Source organism: Falco biarmicus, chromosome 16 (genome assembly GCF_023638135.1).
Source record: "Falco biarmicus isolate bFalBia1 chromosome 16, bFalBia1.pri, whole genome shotgun sequence".
In the NCBI taxonomy this organism is placed as follows: Eukaryota; Metazoa; Chordata; class Aves; order Falconiformes; family Falconidae; genus Falco; species Falco biarmicus.
Window position 1 is genome coordinate 576,130 of NC_079303.1, and position 15,552 is coordinate 591,681.

The 15,552-nt window shown below is 49.1% G+C and overlaps 1 protein-coding gene and 1 long non-coding RNA gene across 3 annotated transcripts; one reads left to right on the forward strand and one right to left on the reverse strand.

Annotated features, from left to right (window-relative positions):
- Positions 1–706: 706 nt before the first annotated feature.
- On the forward strand, positions 707–3,130 carry RABIF (RAB interacting factor). Its single transcript, XM_056361933.1, has 2 exons — positions 707–915; positions 982–3,130. Exons 1-2 carry the CDS (start codon positions 742–744, stop codon positions 1,219–1,221), a joined length of 414 nt encoding a protein of 137 aa, XP_056217908.1. The 5' UTR covers positions 707–741; the 3' UTR covers positions 1,222–3,130.
- Positions 3,131–10,560: 7,430 nt separating this feature from the next.
- On the reverse strand, positions 10,561–15,310 carry LOC130159894 (uncharacterized). Of its 2 annotated transcripts, XR_008825877.1 has the most exons (4): positions 15,006–15,285; positions 13,481–13,576; positions 12,579–12,668; positions 10,561–12,020 (listed from the first exon to the last, which is right to left on the reverse strand). It is a non-coding gene; the product is annotated as an uncharacterized LOC130159894 (long non-coding RNA). The 2 variants fall into 2 exon arrangements; XR_008825876.1 differs by having other exon boundaries at positions 12,579–13,576; positions 15,006–15,310.
- Positions 15,311–15,552: the final 242 nt, after the last annotated feature.

Sequence of the window (15,552 nt, forward strand, 5' to 3'; positions counted from 1 at the left end):
TGGCCAAAGGTCCCAGCGGCGGGGGGTAGGTATTTCTCGGTAAGCTCCCGCAGCAGCGCCCAGCCCAGCGGTGCCCTGCGGGGGCCGGGCGCGGCTGCGACTGCCAGCCGATCCCACCGGGGGGTCTTCACCCCAGGGGGGCTTCACCCCGAGGTGCCGTGAGGAGCAGGGGGGACCGAGGTCGGTGTTGATGCGAAGCTGTTGCCTTTCCCCTGGCAACGTGCAAGGGCTTCCCCAGGCCCGGCGGGCGGACCCCTCCCCCGCGCAGCCCCCTCCCGCTCAGCCCCGCAAGCCGCAGCTCGGTGTCCGGCCGCAACCAGGCCCGGGAGGCGCCCGGGAGGCGCGGCCTTCGCTGCCGGCCTTCCCCGCCGGGACCGCGCTGCAGCGGAACCGGACCGGCGTCCCGCTACCCCGGGCCCTGCGAGCAGCGGGGGCGCCGCGCTCCTGAGCAGCAAAGCCCAGCGGGCGCTCGGGGACCGCCGCAGCGGAGGGGCGGCCGGAGCCGCGGGCTGGGCGAGGCCGCGCCGGACCGCCCGCCCCCCCAGCGCGCGTCACCGCCCCGGCCCCGCCCCCCCAGCGCGCGTCACCGCCCCGGCCCCGCCCCCCCAGCGCGCGTCACCGCCCCGGCCCCGCCCCCCCAGCGCGCGTCACCGCCCCGGCCCCGCCCCCGCGTCACCGCCCCGGCCCCGGCCCCGCCCGCCGCGCAGCCCCTAGCGCAGCCCCTAGCGCGCCTGCGCGGCCATGGCGGCGGCCTGTGCCGGGATGGAGCCGGCGGCGGCGGCGCCCCCTCCGTGCCCCGCGCCGGGCTCGGCCGGGCTGGTGTGCGCGCAGGGTCGGAACCTGAAGGCGGTGCTGTGCCAGCGCTGCGGCTCGCGGGTGCTGCTGCCCGGCGCCGCCACCTTCGCCCACCGCGAGGTACCGGGGCGCGGGGGGGGCGGGACGCGGGGCCCGGGCGGGCCGGTAACGCTGTGTGTCCCGCAGCTCCTCCTGCCCGCCATGAGGAAGAAGGCGGCGGCGGCGGCGAGCGGCGGCGGGGACGTGGTGCGGGAGCACTGGCTGGTACGCGACATGTTCTCCTTCGAGAACGTGGGCTTCACCCGCGACGTGGGCAACGTCAAGTTCCTGGTGTGCGCCGACTGCGAGGCGGGGCCCATCGGCTGGCACTGCCTGGACGACAAGGACAGCTTCTACGTGGCGCTGGAGCGCGTGGCCCACGAGTGACCCGGGCTGGGGCTGGGGCAGCGCTGCCGGGAGCCCCACGGCCCCGCCGCCCCTCGGCCCCGGCCACCGGCGGCCTGGCTGCCCCGTGGCTTGACCGACCTACGGCCTGGTGGCCCAGCTGGGCCCGCGGTGGCCGAGACCCACGGAGTGACCGGCACCGCCAGCTCCTGGCCACGGCGGCGCGGATGGACGCTGCAGCTGGGGGGTCCCCGTGGCTGCCAGGACAGTTCGGCCACAGGCTCCGTGCACCGCTGCCGGCGGCCTGCCGCGTGTGCTGGCTGCCCGCACACGTGCTGGCATCTCCTGCAGGCGGAGCCGACACGGCGAGGGCACGGCTGCTGCACGGAACCACTGCGGCAGCTTAAATTGTCTGAACTATGGCCAAAGTGGCTACAGGGCTCTAGGCTGTATCTGGTTTTGATTTTCAGAAGAAATGTTCCCTGCCCCAAACCATTTAGGTTCTCCAGGACCTCATCCTACCTGACGACTGTACTCTGTGAGGGTATATGGCACCCAAAGCGTACGTAAGGCATTTTAACTAACATTGTATGTAGTTTTATTAACTGAGTACTTGGAAATAAGATACAGGTAGAGTCTGCAGACAACATAGGCTGATAGAGTGGCAAATAAAGTAAATGTGCAAGATCATAGTATTTCCAGGCAGCAAGAATGAAGAGATTCCAACCTGAAAAGGGTTTGAATCATTGGACAAGCAGTGCCCAGTGGCGGCGTGTCTCAGTGCTGAAGAACATCAGGACAGGCGTGTGTGAATGAAACAGAGGAGTCGGGAAGGAGTCTCTTCTCAGTAAGAGGTGGTAGGAGCAGTGCACGTTGTGTCCAGTTTTTGTCTCTGCCTTTTTTAAAAGATGGGGACAACTCTCACTGAAAACGAAGGGAGACTGCAGCAGCCATGGTTCTCACTGTATTTATCTTTTGGCAATTGTGTTTTCCAGTTTGCACTCTCCATTTGCAAACTCCCGTGTGAATAATACAGCGGCTTTACAGATACCACCTTGGGTCACAGAGGACGTGCCTCACTGCAGGCGGCGTATCGGTTCACTGGGCTAATAAAACACTTCTGGTACTAATGCAGCTGTAAAGGCACAACTGTCGTGGCGCTGGGATGATGAAGTTGTATTTGCCATGACAATCAAGATCGGTTGTACTTAACAATTAGCAGTGTTGCTGTCACAAGGCTGGGGGAGAGACCTTTTCTTTGCTCCTCTGCTAAAACAGTTTTACTGGCAGGAGTCTGTAAGGCAAGTGCAGCCTCAAGTAGATTTTCCAGACAGGCATCCTGACAGCGGCTGAGAAAGAAACGAATCCTTTCCATTTCTTGAGCACCTGCACTTTTAAGATTTGAAGGCTCTGCCTTAGCATAGAAATAGAACAACCAAGATGTTGGCTGCTCTGGGGCTGATGTATCGGAAACCTCTGCTGTGGGCAGATGAAGATTTATTTATGGGATGGAAAGAGGCATAACTCCCTAGTCTGGTGATTAAGGCTCTCGCCTGGTGGGAGGTGAGTCCTGTGCTATGTCCTTGCTAAATGTGTCAGGTGCACATTTGACATGAAAACTGCTGCTTTCCTCCTGCCCTTCTTGTCTTTTAGCCCTAAGCCCAGTAACGGAACAAGTTCATCAAAGAAGTGTATGGAGAAGGGCAGGAGAGCTTTGCTGGGTTCTGCACAGGCAACACAAAATAGTGGGATCATGTCACTTTAATTTCACACTTTCACTTAAATTGTCTATTAGGGAATGTGTTTTGACCTGTAATACTTAGATTATAGTCCGTGTTACTAAAATAAAAATGTGCTGCACAGTAGATTCATTTTGAAGACACCACTGTGCAGAACATGCTTGTGGATATCAGCTTGATTAACACTGAGTAAATGATGCTTCTCAAAAAAACGGTACATGTGGATTCCTGATACTGGGGAGAAGCTGGTGGGTGGGACTGGGACAGAGCTGAAGTAGTGGCGGCAGCTTTTCCCACTCAGCAGGACACTTCCTGGAGAGAGGGGAGACCTTGGGTCTTCACACCAGTATGGCAGCGACTTGAATCTGCTTCAGTGCAGCGTTGCTCAGTGATGGTGAGTCAGGAAGGCGCCTCCTACCCCTCAGTGTGAGAGGAGGGATGTGCTGAATGGATGCATCCTCCACGGGATCAAGGTTTGGTTTCTGCCAACTTAAATATAAAGTAGGATCACACAGGTTGTGGAAATGCTAAGAAATATACAGTCTGTTGGATATTCACAGGAGGAAACTTTTATACCATGAGATCTTAGAATCTTTCAACCTCGGGTAGGATCTTGGCTTCCTGCAGCTTGGAGAAGCCATGAGAAACACCCTTGATGTCCCAAGTAGTGCAGGCAGGGCACTGGTGCTAGTGAAGGGGCAGCCATGCAGTAGAGCTCTGCATTTGGCTGCTGATGCTCAGAAGCCCCTCACCTGGGCTAATTCATACCCCAAGAGGTGACATGAGAATTATGAGGGGGGAAAAATGGTGAAGAGGGGAAAAAGCGGCATGACTTTGTGGAATTTGAGCCCAGGCAATTCCACTGTGATGTTAATGGAGATTTAGAGGAAGAATGTTTGCAGTCAGCAAACTTCGCCTTAGGGGGAAGGTCTGTATTTATGCAACAGACAGGAACATCAAATTTGGGAGCATCTAATGAAGCACTGAATAGTTTTTGCATTAATGAGAAGTAATAAAAATTTGGATAGTCTCACAAATAAACATAATCTTTTCACTGCTTTTTGGCTAGCATGTTGAAAAACAGTTTTCCAGTTGCCTGCAGGAACTTCCAAGAACAGGATAGACAAGCCAACCTTCAGGTATGGGAAGTGCTTACATAAGACCTGTTAATGCACATCTTGCAGCCCATCTTTATCATCAACAACAAGACAGCAGAAACCTTTATTTCCACGTGCAAGTCACTTTAAAATTAATTTGAAAACTGAGTCTTCTACATAAATAGCTGCATAGACTTTACTGGTAAGACTCATTCTGCATTAAGCTGTAGCACTGCCAAGAGAGGGTATAGTAACAAACCTGCACCCCTCGTGCCAGCCGATCCCACCAGCAAGGTGGGTGAGACCTGTGCACAGCAGGGCACAAAACCTCTGGCACCTGGGGCCTTGCCTTAGTGCTGCATTTGGGCAGTAATAACCATTTTGTCTAATTGCTTCCCAATCTGGATTTAAGCTTGTTTGTATTGGTTAGGTGTTTATATACCATAAATATAAACGTATTTAGAATGGTTAAAAACAGGTCTTGGTCCACTCTGACTCAGGTATTGAGACTGGTGCACAGCCTCAAAACTATGGTCTGGGCTTAGGTTGACGCTGACACTTCTCTGCTTCCTTTGCCACCCAAATCTCTCCCTTAAGGCAGGCGCTGAACCCTTTGCTGAGACTGTCCCGTTTGCTAACTTGGTCTAAAGCTTTCTTTCTTGTGCTGCTGGGGTGAAACATGGGAGTTTGAGCTCTGTGTGAGATAATCAGGAGGCAATGGCAGGGTGAAGGTCTTCCCATTTTTGGCAGCAGGAGGCTGTGAGGTCAGCTGAATCCGTCCTGGGTAACGGCTGGAAGTCATCCCTTCTGAAGAGGTCACATCCATGCTCTTCCTTCCCTAAATTAAGTGCATTTCACTGAAAGAGGTAAGTGTTGCTTGGAGCAGGGACTGGAATTCATGGCGCTTTCTTTCCTCAGCTCTGCAAGTCAGTAAAAAAGGTCTTGGTTTCTGGGCCTGATAACACCCAAGGTCTCTCCATGGTTGCTGATCTCTTAACAGAAGAAATTATGACAATATGAGCTTTAAAGTAATAGCTCGGAGGAGGACTTTGCTGTTTGCCTCCCTGCGGTGTTCTAGAGCTCTGCCGTTCAGCGAGTCCTCACGTAGGCAGCTAGGAGGGCTTAAGGTACGATCTCTGCAATACCTGCAGCTCAGCGCGTCTGAACCCGCTGCCACCATGCAGGGAGACAAGGAGCTCAGCAGAGTTCAGAAAAGAGCTGTGGATTCATAAAAACAGGGCCAGTTTTTCTAGGAGAGGTATTTTTGGCATTGCACCTCCTACGTATCTTGCCTTGCTTATTTCTCTAAACCACCACTGCTACAGAGCAGAACTATTACACTGCATGAACAGATACAGCAGTATCGGCACAAGCAGTTTCTACAATGTGTGGGTGTTTGGGAGCAGAGGAATATCTGAAATGTATTATGAATATTCTCTGAAGGTCATTTTACATGCCTGACATTACAGTCCCTGGCAGGAACAAGAAAAGTAGGAGGAAAGGAAACAATAGAAAGGAAATAGCTTCAGGGTCCTCCAACAAACAGTGCAGGGAAATGCTTCCCTGCCTCCCGCAAAGCCAGGTTAATAAAGGCCAAACTCTAGAATCAAAGGAACACTAAACCACCAAGTATTTTGCAGCTGCTGGGGTACATGGAAGAAAACCACAGCAGATGAGTGGAACTTGCCATAAAAGTGCAAAGAGAAAATGAGGGCTTTGATAAAAGCTAGCTTTATGCTCCTTTTAACCAATAATTCCTGTTAAGCATGTCAGTCAGTGTACGTACTTTTGTACCAAGTTGAGACTCAGCCAGGTTCTTGAAGTGCAGCTTTCTTACAAGTGCAGCTGGACCTTGTGTTGGTGAGGGTAGAGAAGAGGGAGATGGTAGCCTGGCGGTCCAGATGAGAGTGAGTGAATTGTGGGGCTGCACCCCCCGGATGAGTGAGAGAAGCCCAGGCTATCTTCGCAGCAGTGTGCTTCAGGGGAAGTGCACTGACGTCTGTAAAGTATCTGACCATGCACAGAGTCAAAATCAAGTACTTTGCTCCCTAAATGCAATCACTGAGGAAGAGTAATCAGGTTCCCGGGTCACTGAGATAATAACACTTCCATGTCCTGAGAGGGGGAAGTGGGCTCTGGAAAAATTGTTTCTTTCTGCATCTTTCTTAAAACTTAACTGAGAGTTGCACAGTCCAGCCTAGGGGTTGCTGCAATTCAGCTTTTTAAGTGCTGCGTGTCTGAATCTGAGAGTGCTACACGGGTGGAAACAGCTTATGGCAGAGGATGTATCTCTTGATCATCATCACCTGGTCACTTCAGGGGCTTTCGTTTCATCTTCGGTTAAAATACAAACTATTCAGATACAGCTTCTGCATGGAGAAATGCAGGGTTGCCCTTCCCTCCTTGGCACAGCTGGACCAGCCTGGCAGGCCGGGCGGAGGGGCTGGCGAGTGGGGCATGTTCTGACTCGAGCAGCTGCCGCTCAGCCACCGGAGGAGGCCGCAGCAAAGCAGCCAGAGCGATGGTTTTTCCAGCAGCCTGCATTCCTGGCGGGTGTTGGTCTGGCAGGGCAGGTCTGATCTGCCGGCAAAGCCTGTCCTTTAGAAGGCTTTCAGGGCAGTTTGTGGCATCAATAGGAACCACACATCCCTGGGGCGAGACTCTGCACTAGGAGTTCCCTGCACCGATGTGTTCATCCATGCCTTCTCCTCGATGGGGAACCAGCAGGGAGTGTGTGTATACTCAGCTGTGCTTCGGCTCCCCCTTTCATGTTCCTTATCTTCCAGGAGTCTCTGGATTCCCCAGGAGGAAGGGAGACAGTTGCTAGCCTTAATCGCTGTACGTGCAGAGGCAGAGTGCTCTTGTCTGAGCGCTGCCAGGAGTCAAACGCAGCTGGAAGAGATGCCCTGAGAGCAAGGGAAAATAAGCAAAGCCGTGTCAGCACAGGTATCCTTCCCCTCCTCCAGCAGCTGGCTCTGCACACTGCCTGGAATGCATCCAGACTGCAGCTCATTGCAGAATCTCTGGTTAATTTGGGATCTCTGGCAATGGAGCACAAGGACGTGGCATCAAGAACGTGCTGCCTTGTGCTTTCCTGGGCAGGGAGCAGTTCCTGGCTCCTGTTCTCTAAAACAGGCAGAAGCAGTCAGTTCTCTGTGTCAAACTGTAGCAGGTCCAAGGGGCTAGCACCAAAAAGGGTAGGAGGTCAGAAGTGCCAGGACTCAGCAAACACAGGACACAACTCCTGAGCAAAAAAAGATGCTTGGAGAAAGGAGCAGCTTCAGACTCTGCTGGGAGGAACCTCCCTTCATAAGGAATAACCAGGAGTAAGGGATGTTACTGTGGGCGTCAGCAAAAATTTGGAGGCTCAGTGCCCTTGGCAGCCACAGGTCCTCTGGCTCTGGTGCTGATGCTCCACAAGGCCCCCACAATGCCAGCACTACTCAGAGGGATCTGGTTCCACCCTTTCACTTCAGACCCCGCTGGGATTTGGGGATTTCTACTGGAAAACCAGTATGCTAGCACCAAAAGACCATGTCTGTGCAGCTGTCCTGTACCTGATTTGGGGAGAGATGAAGCCACAGTGCCAGTGCTGCACATACTCAGAGCAACACAGCATAAAGTGCAGCTTCTGTCTTCTGGGACCCTCTTGCTCTACTTCTTGGTATCCCCTGCCTTCCAGGCCAGAGTTATAGTGCTGCTGATCCAGCTAAACTGATGTTTAATTGGTGTTTATGGTTTAATCGATGCTTATGCGTCCCCTTCCAACTTCCCATGTACCCACAGCCTGCTCACTGGCAGGGCAGTGTGAGGAGCAGAGGAGGTCTTGACGTGTGCAAGTGCTGCTCAGCAACAGCTGAAAAATCCCCGTGTTATCAACACTGCTTTCAGCACAAATCCAAAACACAGCCCTGTCCAAGCTACTGTGAAGAAACCTAAATCTATCCCAGCCAAAACCAGCACAGGATGTGAACTGTTTGCCCCACTCGCTAACTGCACCATCAGCTGACTGGTTTCTTGGTCAAAAGGACTATGCAGCAAAGAATCAGTACAGATAGGAACGTTCAGGCCCTGGAAATCAGAAAAAGCAGGTTGGCAGTGCTACTGCTTGACCAGGGGAAGAAGGCTAACTTCAGAGTGAGAGAGATCCAGTCCAATGGGTGATTTCAGTTACCCACACAAAAAGAGGCCAATTATTGTAGCAGGGCAGGACAAGGTACATTTTCAGTATCTAACCCAAAAGTTAGTCGTAGAAGACACAAAATTTCTTACTCCCAGGTAACAAACAGAAGCTGGGGCAAGAAGTTTAACCAATACAGGCAATACAGCTACCAAAGCGTGACATAATTGAGACTGAGGAGTACCAACCAGCACAGCAACACCAAACTTGCAATACGGAGATGGCACTGTGAATAGGTGAGTTGAATTCAGAAGGCCTTTTGATTGTAAAGTAAAGAAAAAAATAGGTGGATTTGATGGAGAAACTTTCAGCTTTGACAAAGGTCAAATGGAGGTTTGTCACTGCAGACCAGCAGGGAAGCAGACAGGCAAGAAGTACTGTGTGAAAGTCAGGGCTGAAGTAGCATTTAAAACAAGCAGGGAACAGAAGCAGCCCCTGCAATGTGGACTTGGAGGGAACAAAATAATAGGGCAAGTAGTCAAGTCTATGCTTGCAGGAGCAGGATTAAAACAGTTGGAAGAACAAATAATGCAAGATTTAAAACCAGGGAATGTATTTAAGGCCACTAAAAACAGGATCTTATTTAAGGATTATCTACAGCAAACCATGCTAATAGCACGTTAAGGTTACAAAGTCAAATGATCAAGGTAGAGAATGCTGGTATTAAACTTTCTCGTGAAATGTTAATCTCCTGTGTACATGCATTCTGCTGCAGTTCCGCTGACTATCACATAGGAAATCTCACAAAACAAAAGGAAAGCCCAGCCCCTTTGGGTTTCCAATCTGGCAACTCAAGCACATCCTTCCATTTATTTTGACACTCCCTGCAGGGGGAGGAGCGGGTATAAACAGGGTAGAATCACATAATTAGAGATCTGCCTATTGCATATTCAGTGTTCAGGAGAGGAATCATTCCTGTCCTTGTGCGAACTACTCTAGATATGTCTCCTGCGCTCATTATTCCCATATTTAAGGGTTTGCAGCCCATGAGGAACAGGGAGTGGTTAGGTCAGAAATTAATTCAGCCCTGTCTAGTTGGATAGCTTTCAGCTCTAAATGAAAGAGATTTCTTGGCACCCAGCAAACATTCCCCAAACCTCATGGAGAATCCATGTCCTCCCATGGAGGTCTGGCTTGAGATCAGTAGATTAAGCATTTCCACCTGTTCTACATTCTCCCCAAATTGTTCCTCTGTTTGCTGCCTGCAGCTGAGATAAAATGTACAGGTATGTGTGATGGGGTAAACATCTTCACTGCAATCAAAGCCCAGTGATATGAACTGGTTTGTGACAAGAGCTGCAGTGTCATACTCAGACCCGTGCACCCCAGGTAGCTGGGTGCACCTCCACTTGCACAGCCGGTTCCTCTGCAGGGCCCTACCCCCACGGCCCTAACGGCAGAGCTGGGTTTGCCTCCCTTTCCGGGCAGGGCTTGTTAATACTCAACTTGCTGAGGAAGCAGAATTCTGTGTACAAACCTTCTGCTACGGGGTGACCCTTCTGTGCCCTGGACACGGGGGCAGGGAGGGGTCTACAGAGAGAGCTGCAATGGTTTCTGATTTTAGACCAATCTAACAAAACAGAATGTTCCATTCTGGTTGTCATCTATTGATTTTCATGATTCATTTAGTTTATATCAATACATTCAGGCAGAAAAGAACATGGTGCTGTCTGCTCATGCAGCTGTGGACTACTGACAATGCAGTCCCTAAGTGACATCCACACCAGAACAGCCAGATGAGCTGGTTTAGGCAGTATGTGACCACAGCCAGTGCTAAACCAACTAAAAAGCTCATCACACAGCACAGGAAAGTAGTTTTTCCTCATTCCTGCTAGCTAGGCTTTGTACACAACAGTTTTCCTCACCTCCTGTTCCCTTCCCAGTCTACAGAGAGAAAAAAGAACAAAATCTCTTGCCCTTCCACGTCTCCAAAAGGCTAACAAAGATGCTGCTTTACTTGATGACACAAACTTTTCTCCAGCCTCTGCAGAGCTGAGAGTGTGTATTGCAACAGCCAAAGGTCAGGGTTGTGCAATAGAAGGCCCCATAAAAGTCCACAGCAAGCTGTCCTAGGCAGCGTCAGGCCTGTCTTCGGGAGAAGGATTAGCCCAGATCAGATGATCCCAAGTGAACTGCAACCAGTGTTGCAAAGGAAGATTAAACCAAAACCAAATTACTGAAGATCCCTGTCAAGAAATTGTGGAAGCAATTCCTTGCCAACACTAAAAAACACCTGTTCCTGTAACAATACAGGCTCCCAAATCCAGGAGGAGACCCTGTGTTACCTTCACAGACCCTGGCAAGGTGTTCAGCTACCTGAGGGGAATGGGGCAGTGCTGCGATGGAGAGACGGGACGCAGCTTGATGCAAGCAAATGTCAATTTATTGTACACAATCACGAGTTTATATATGTTTTCAGAAGCTGCGTGCTTTAAACAGATCGGTTCTTTAAGCTAAGCATTACATACTAGGCAATCCCTAATTGGTTAACTACAAACAAAGGACACTTACTAAGTAAGTTTTTACAGTCATCAATTAACAGCAACGTGTTACTTCTCCTTGGCACCATCTGTTCCTCATCCCTTATCTTTTCTCAGCCTGACTCATCCTGTCTGTTGTTATCTATTCACGATCCTTGTCCTCCCAAGGTTTGTGGCCTACAAGCTCGAGCACATTCCTTTCAGCTGACTGATTGTTACTTATGGTCCTGATTTCCAGGCCCCCTCCTGCAGGGTAGGACAAACCAGGCAAGCAAAACCCTGTAGCCAGATGATAGCTTGGGATGAGAAAAGACAGGCTAGTGGTTCAGGAATTTTCTTCTGATCAGGGGGACAATATCCTGGAGTACTGATGCTGTTACACTGACCCTCTTCTAGATAATTCCCAAGGCATTTGTTGTGTCACAAGAGGAGTAACACTGAGCTAAGCAGGCATATGTCTGATCCAGTGTGACTCTTGTTACATTTATGTCCTTAGCAATTTCCTCGTGTATAGTCACCCCAGGATTAAAACATATTTATCTAAAATTGCCTCTTGTTCTCTGCCACACCATCACAACAGCCAGGAGGCATTAACAATGCAAAGTGGGACACCACACCAGCACAAAGGCACATTCAGCTCAGCACTAATTGCTCCTGTGTCAGCCTGTGGCAGATGTACCCAGGATCAGCACGGACATGGGCCTTCGCTTGCAACAGCCCCCTTGCTGCGCACACGCCGAGGCAATCGATCCCTGCTTTGGAAGGCACCACTCCATCTTGTCCTCAGCAGAGGCCCTGCAGACTGCTGACAGATCAATAACCTCCCAGCGGGCCCTGTGCCGGGAAGGGAAGGGGCCGTGTTTGCTAATGATTAACTACGTTACACCTTCCCTGCCCCTGAAACTCAGCGCTGACCCGACACCAGCCATGTGTTTTCCTGGTGCTGTTTAATCTGACCTCACCAAGAGAAAACCTGGATGCTCATTTTGGGAAGTGATGAGGAAAGAATGCGACCAAAGAACGAAAGTACATGGGGTAACACTAGTGTCTGGGAGCTAAGAAAGAAGATTTCAGATGGCAAGGGGCACAGGGAGCCACGAGCAGGCAGTCTCAAAGGCTGCAGCTGGCCACAGCCATGTCCCGCTGCAATGGGAGAGAGGTGAGAGGAGTGACTGGATCCATCCCCGCTCACCTGGGTTATGCAATTCACCATATCAGAAGGTGAAATCCATGTTAAGGAGATGGCTGCTGCAACATGCTACTTTCTACTGTAAGCTGCTGCAAGCATGCCACGTCCTTTCACCAGCTCCCAGCCAATGTCCATGGTCAGCTCTAGATCTTGCATCTAGAATGTAAAGTAATTAATAAAATCAATTATGTTAGAGACTGGGAGAGTCATTCAGATCCACAGAATAAAACCTGTCACTGAGGAACAAGGCCCACACACTGGTTAGGCACCCTCCTGACCCTAGCCTGAAACAGGCTGAAACATCTCATGGTGTAAGGCTGGTGGCCACAGGGTATGACTTAAACTAGAGCAGGAAAAACTGCACTGCCCAGGAACATGCAGAGTCCCCATCCAGTCTCACCCTCATCTACCCTCTTACTATGCAGGAAATGTCCAAACAGGCATCTGCATTTGGTTTTCTGGTCTTCATAAAGGAGCCATTTGGGAGGGAGAGTCTCTCTGCTATGAAACAGTCAGAGGGGCTGTACACTTCTGGAAGGAGCCAGATATAAAGCTAGTGTGAAGAACACAGGAGTGAGGATGGATATTTTAAATAGATTTGCACTAGGAAAGGAGGAGCTAGACCTGAGTACTGAAACAATGAAGTCTGGTAAAGCATTGTCCCCTCACTGATGAAATCTGAACATTTTACTCTAGCTGTACAGATACACTCACCAGTTCTCACACCCAGGCGAGTCTTCTGTGGCCTGGGAAGGAGGAGTCAGTACAACACAGAAATCTATGCAGCACATTGCTGTCATCAACCTGTGCCAGAAAGTGTGCAAGGAAATCCTAGGTCATCTCAAACCCAGAACAGACAAGTAGTTAGCAGACAGACACAGGGTTAAGGCTGTCACATTTTTAGGAATTCACTGATAGAAGTAAATGTGCACACACTATTTGTCCAACACGTCTAAGAGCAGAAAACAAGAGCTGTGTAGTTGTACATTCAAAGAAATTTCGTCCAAACCCTTCAAGAATCCCCAGACCCACTGTGCAGCAACAGAGTATCACAAATACACAGCAAGTCCAGCATTTTCTGAAAGTATCATATTCACTGAATAAATGGTACTCAGCCAAAGTCTGTGCTCTGTGGGCCTTGATAGCATCACCAGACACAGAGAAATCCTGGACAAATGTAAAAAATTCTCATACTGCATGCAGAAATAATCTCCAGTAGGAAAAGAGAATGTGTTCAACAAATCCTGGGTACATGATAGCCCTTGGACTTGACATTATTGTTTGCTCAGACTAAATCAAATGCATTTCAGTCCTCAAGGAATGTTTTTCCGGGTATACAGCAAGATAACCTCCTGTAAGACTGGGTTACTTCTTAGTGCATCAACTGTGGAAAGGCGCACTGAGGCAAACTCAGTTTGAAATGCCAACTTCATGGTCCCACTATCTTGATGTCTTTTTATACCACATGAGATTCACAGTGGGCTGAAGCCCAGTGAGTGAAGCTTTATGGCAGCTGATGCAGCATGACAGAACAGATTTCAGCTGCCCAAGAGGCTGCATGAAATTTGGCGAAGTAGCATCAAAACCTGATTTTCTCACTGAAGTCTGACAAATACCTCGTCCAGCTGAAGCAGTCCTGGTAAACCCAGATTAGCGAGGATAACACCAGTTTTCAGAGCTGAGGTACATGTCAAAAATCCATTTCCCAATAGCTGTTAAGACAAATCAAACCAAGTCATTAGCACAATAGTTAAGTATGTGAAAACTTCAGTTCAAGCTGGACCAGGGCGTACTATAACACCCCAGCCTGTCCTGAATCTCTGATTCAACTAAACTGAAAGGAGTACTCATTGCACTGACAAAATTATACCGTCCTAATTTTCTGTTTTTGCAAGGCATCTGACCCTTCTAGTTTCAGGGTCCTGTAATGTTTCTGAAGAAGAATAAAATACTACAGTGTGATTCTGTACCACTGACAATTCAGCGCCTGACCCCCTGATAAACTGCATTGGCAGAGCTGAATGGTTGTAACCACAGCCAGAGCATTGTCAGTGTTATTTCAGGTCATATAATTTTAAAAGCATGAATCAAGTCTTTCAAATTCCTAAGAATGGTTTAAAAATCATGAGATTAAAATTAAAAAAAAAAGTAAAATAATCATTGTGGGCACTTATTTTCCATAGGTTTTAGAGCTTAGGTTGAACTTTGCTCATAGGTTGAAGATTTCCTTAGTAATTTGGAAAAGCAGCACAAAATGTATCTTTTTAAATGAACACATGAAATTCTCACAGATTCACCTGATGCCTACAGTGGGAGACTTTAAGAAGAAAGGAGAGTGGGAAAAAAAAAAAAGAGAGAGAGCACTGAAACATTTGTCATACAATTGCAACATGTGGAAGAATGAAATCCAATCTGGCCTATTTTCTCTATCCTGCAGGAAAAGGATTCCCAAAGTTGGGTTTGCAAAGGTCTGATCAGTCATGTGGTGCTGATACTTTTGTTTCCAACTGAGAAAAGTACAACAGATGATAACAGGAGGAAAAAAAGGCAGTTAAATGATTTTTTTTTTCTCCAAAAAGAACAAAAGAAACTAAAATATTGTAGCTATTTTCCTCTTTCATCTCCCATTAGTTATTGCTATGATGGCTCATGGTCACTTCAGGTGTGATCACTCCCACCTGAGCGTGAGCACTTAAAACTGCAGATTTCAGTTCTGCCTCTCAGACAACTAGGTCTGTCCTGGTCTTTACCAAACAGCTTCACTAAGGAGACTGACTGAGCTAAAAGGACTTTGCAGCCAAGGTCATACCCTAGCAAAGTTAGACTAAGCAATTAGTATAAAACAAACTAGCTGAAAAAACAGACAAGTTCTTTCAGGTCTCAGAGCTGACTGGTGCGTATTACAAGAGGCTGGCTGGAACAGGAGCAGGGGTTATTTGAAGTTTAATGTTGATTCTTCAAATGTATACCAACTTGATAGCACTAAGCAAATAGTCTGTGCTTGTTGAGGATTAGATTACATAAAAGCAGAGAAGACTTATATTTAAAAAACTAATTGCAAATCTGTATGTACTCCCCTGATGTCAACTGACCTAGCTTCCCAGCTCATGGTTCAAAAAAGGGTTTCTGTTTCATACTCACAGTATGCTTACTGAACAGGAGCAGGTGGAACTAGATCCTATTGCAGCTTGCTTCTTGATACAGGTATTTGTATGTGTGATCACTCCCAATCATCCCTCAAGCCCCAGTCAGCCTCCCTCTGGGGTGTGGAGATGGCCAAATTCTTTAAATACAGAGAGCTTAGTACTCTTCTATATCTTAACTGTTTTTCAGCCACTCATTAAATTTGGCATCATTCTTTGGAAAAACAAGTACATTATTTGCGGGTCTTTTTTCCCCTTCCTCCATTCTCTGTCCTCCTCTCTCAAACCTCTGATCCTTACTTTTTGGAGAGCATTTGCCTTTCTTTTCTTTCAGTAATTCTGAGTGTGCACCCACATAGGTTTAATTTCCACACTCTGTTGAAATGATCACAATGAAATCGATAACAGCAGCAGAAGCATCCTTAGCAGGCTTCAGTTATGATGCCCTTGAGATTAGGAGGAGTGAGGGGGTTTGTCACTTCCCACCGCTGGTTCCAGCTGACTATAGACCCAGCCTGACACGCCTCCATCCCGCTCCCTTCAAG

Bases quoted from the DNA above. Each gene is read 5' to 3' on its own strand.
- RABIF (XM_056361933.1), top strand. From the start codon at position 742: ATGGCGGCGGCCTGTGCCGGGATGGAGCCGGCGGCGGCGGCGCCCCCT. The intron at 916-981 runs GTACCGGGGCGC...TGTGTCCCGCAG, and splicing joins CCACCTTCGCCCACCGCGAG to CTCCTCCTGCCCGCCATGAG.